The sequence below is a fragment of the Pseudopipra pipra genome, unplaced genomic scaffold, assembly GCF_036250125.1.
Source record: "Pseudopipra pipra isolate bDixPip1 unplaced genomic scaffold, bDixPip1.hap1 HAP1_SCAFFOLD_56, whole genome shotgun sequence".
Classification (NCBI taxonomy): Eukaryota; Metazoa; Chordata; class Aves; order Passeriformes; family Pipridae; genus Pseudopipra; species Pseudopipra pipra.
Genome location: NW_026991046.1, coordinates 60,001 through 62,500, shown reverse-complemented (window position 1 = coordinate 62,500; position 2,500 = coordinate 60,001). Strand labels below are relative to the sequence as shown.

The window sequence follows — 2,500 nt, the reverse complement described above, 5'->3', positions numbered from 1 at the left end:
GCCCCGAGGGTGAAAGAAGAGACGTTCTCTGCGGGGCGGGGAAACGGGGAGAGCAACCGGGACTCTGCCCGGGTGGCACGGCTGCCGCCGCCTCGGCTCGGCCGCAGAGGTGCGCAGCGGGTAGAGTTGTCGTCCGTGCCCGGCGGGTAGACCCCTGGTCCGAAGCCGGCGGGTAGACCTGGTGTCCCGGGGCAGCGGGTAGACCTGTGGTCCGGGCTCGTCGGCTCGAGCCGCTCTCCGAGTCGGGTGGCTGGAGCGGGTTCCGAGCGCTTAGCCGAGGCCCTCGGCGGGTGCCGAGGCGCCGCCGTTCCTGCCCGGGGCTCCGAGTGGGAAAGAGAGGGCGTTGTCCGCGGCGCGGGTCCAGAGGGGGAGTAGCTGGGACTCTCTTAAGGTGGCAGGGCGGCGGCCGACTGGGCTCGGCGGCGGGGGTGCCGGTGGGTACAGCTGCTCTCGGAGCCCGGCGGGTAGACCTGTTGTCCGAGCCCGGCGGGTAGACCTGTTGTCCGAGCATGGCGGGTAGACCTGTTGTCCGAGCCCGGCGGGTAGACCTGGTGTCCGAGCCTGGCGGGTAGACCTGGTGTCCGAGCCCGGCGGGTAGACCTGTTGTCCGAGCCCGGCGGGTAGACCTGGTGTCCGAGCCCGGCGGGTAGACCTGGTGTCCGAGCATGGCGGGTAGACCTGGTGTCCGAGCCCGGCGGGTAGACCTGGTGCCCGAGCCCGGCGGGTAGACCTGGTGTCCGGGCCCGGCGGGTAGACCTGGTGTCCGAGCCCGGCGGGTAGACCTGGTGTCCGGGCCCGGCGGGCAGACCTGGTGTCCGGGCCCGGCGGGTAGACCCGGTGTCCGAGCCCGGCGGGTAGACCCGGTGTCCGGGCCCGGCGGGTAGACCTGGTGTCCGGGCCCGGCGGGTAGACCTGGTGTCCGAGCCCGGCGGGTAGACCTGGCGTTCGGGTTAGGCGGGTAGACCTGGTGTTCGGGCCCGGCGGGTAGACCTGGTGTCCGGGCCCGGCGGGTAGACCCGGTGTCCGAGCCCGGCGGGTAGACCCGGTGTCCGAGCCCGGCGGGTAGACCTGGTGTCCGGGCCCGGCGGGTAGACCTGGTGCCCGAGCCCGGCGGGTAGACCTGGCGTTCGGGTTAGGCGGGTAGACCTGGTGTTCGGGCCCGGCGGGTAGACCTGGTGTCCGGGCCCGGCGGGTAGACCTGGTGTCCGAGCCCGGCGGGTAGACCTGGTGTCCGGGCCCGGCGGGTAGACCTGGTGTCGGGGCCCGGCGGGTAGACCTGGTGTTCGGGCCCGGCGGGTAGACCTGGTGCCCGAGCTCGGCGGGTAGACCTGGTGGCCCGGGCTTCCGGGCCGACCCGTTCGCCCAGTCGGGCGCGGCCGGCCTCGTGCCCCGCCGGGTGCTGTCGAGCATCAGGTCTACCCGGTTCCGGGGCTGGCGAGCATCAGGTCTACCCGGTTCCGGAGCCGGCCGATGCGGCCGCCGCGGCCGCCGCAGGCGGCCCGCGCCCCGGCGGCGTCCCGGCGCAGGGCCACCAGGTCTACCCGGCTCCGGCGGGACTTAGGCGCCTGTCGGCATTTTCGGGGTAGACCTGTTGTCGCGGCCGGCCCCGGAAGTCGGCCAAGGGGTCGCTGTCGGGCGCCGCCTCCGGTTAGGTCTAGGCGAGAGGCGGCCTGCTCTCGCGCGCCTCCCCGCTGAGGAGCCTCGAGCCGCTTCGGAGGCGCGGCGGCGCCAGGACGCGTCTGTCCGTATTGTGGGCAGGGGTTGTCTAGCAGCGCGGGTTCCGAGGGCCCCTTTTCTTCCGCGTCTGCTGCCGCGCGGCCTTCGGCGCGTGCCACGGGCCGGCCAACCCCACGAGCGGCAGGAAGGCCGGCGCGAGAAAGCCGCGGGGCTCTCGACCGGCTTCCTCGGGCGGGCCCGATGACGGGAGAGGAAGACGAGAGCCGAGCGCGAAAGCGCAGCCGAGGGAGTGCGGGACTGGGACGGCCGAGGGGGGCCCGCGGGGGCCCGACAGCAGCGTCCAGCCCGAGCCGGTGGCGGCTGCCGGCTCCCCGAGGGCCCCGGGCGAAGGCGATGGTGTGCGAGGGCGGCGAGGCGGCGGCGTCTCGTCCTTTCGGTGGGCCGGCCTTAAGCCGGCGCCCGTCGTCCGGCGGCGGCGGCGGGCATTGTTGCGGGCGGTTGGCGGCCGGGGCTCGAAGGGCCGAGCCCGCGCGGGCTTTTTCCCCGGCCGCCTCCCGAGAGCCCCGAAGATGGCCCGGGCCTGGGTGGCGGCGCCCTGTCCTCGGCTGCCGGGCGGCAGCGGTGCCGGCGGCGTGCCGGGGACTGGCGGTGGGCGTGCGGCCTCGCCTGGGCCCGGCCGGTTGCCGGAGGGGCTCGGTGACGGGACCGCCCGATGGTCGGGCGAGGCGGCGCCCTCGGCGCGCCTCGGCTCTTTTGTTCGTTCCCCCTTCCTCGGCCCTAAGCCGGGGACCCGCCCAGCGGGCCGAAGGCGGCGGCGCCGGCC

At 75.3% G+C, this 2,500-nt stretch overlaps 1 protein-coding gene across 1 annotated transcript in view; it reads right to left on the bottom strand.

Moving 5' to 3' along the window:
* Window positions 1-1,415: 1,415 nt before the first annotated feature.
* LOC135408667 (collagen alpha-1(I) chain-like) overlaps window positions 1,416-2,500 on the bottom strand; it is a 3,890-nt gene continuing 2,805 nt past the window's right edge. The window contains exon 2 of the mRNA XM_064643719.1: window positions 1,416-2,500. This exon is cut by the window's right edge and continues 1,513 nt beyond it. Within this exon, the coding sequence (XP_064499789.1) occupies window positions 1,416-2,500 (1,085 nt within the window).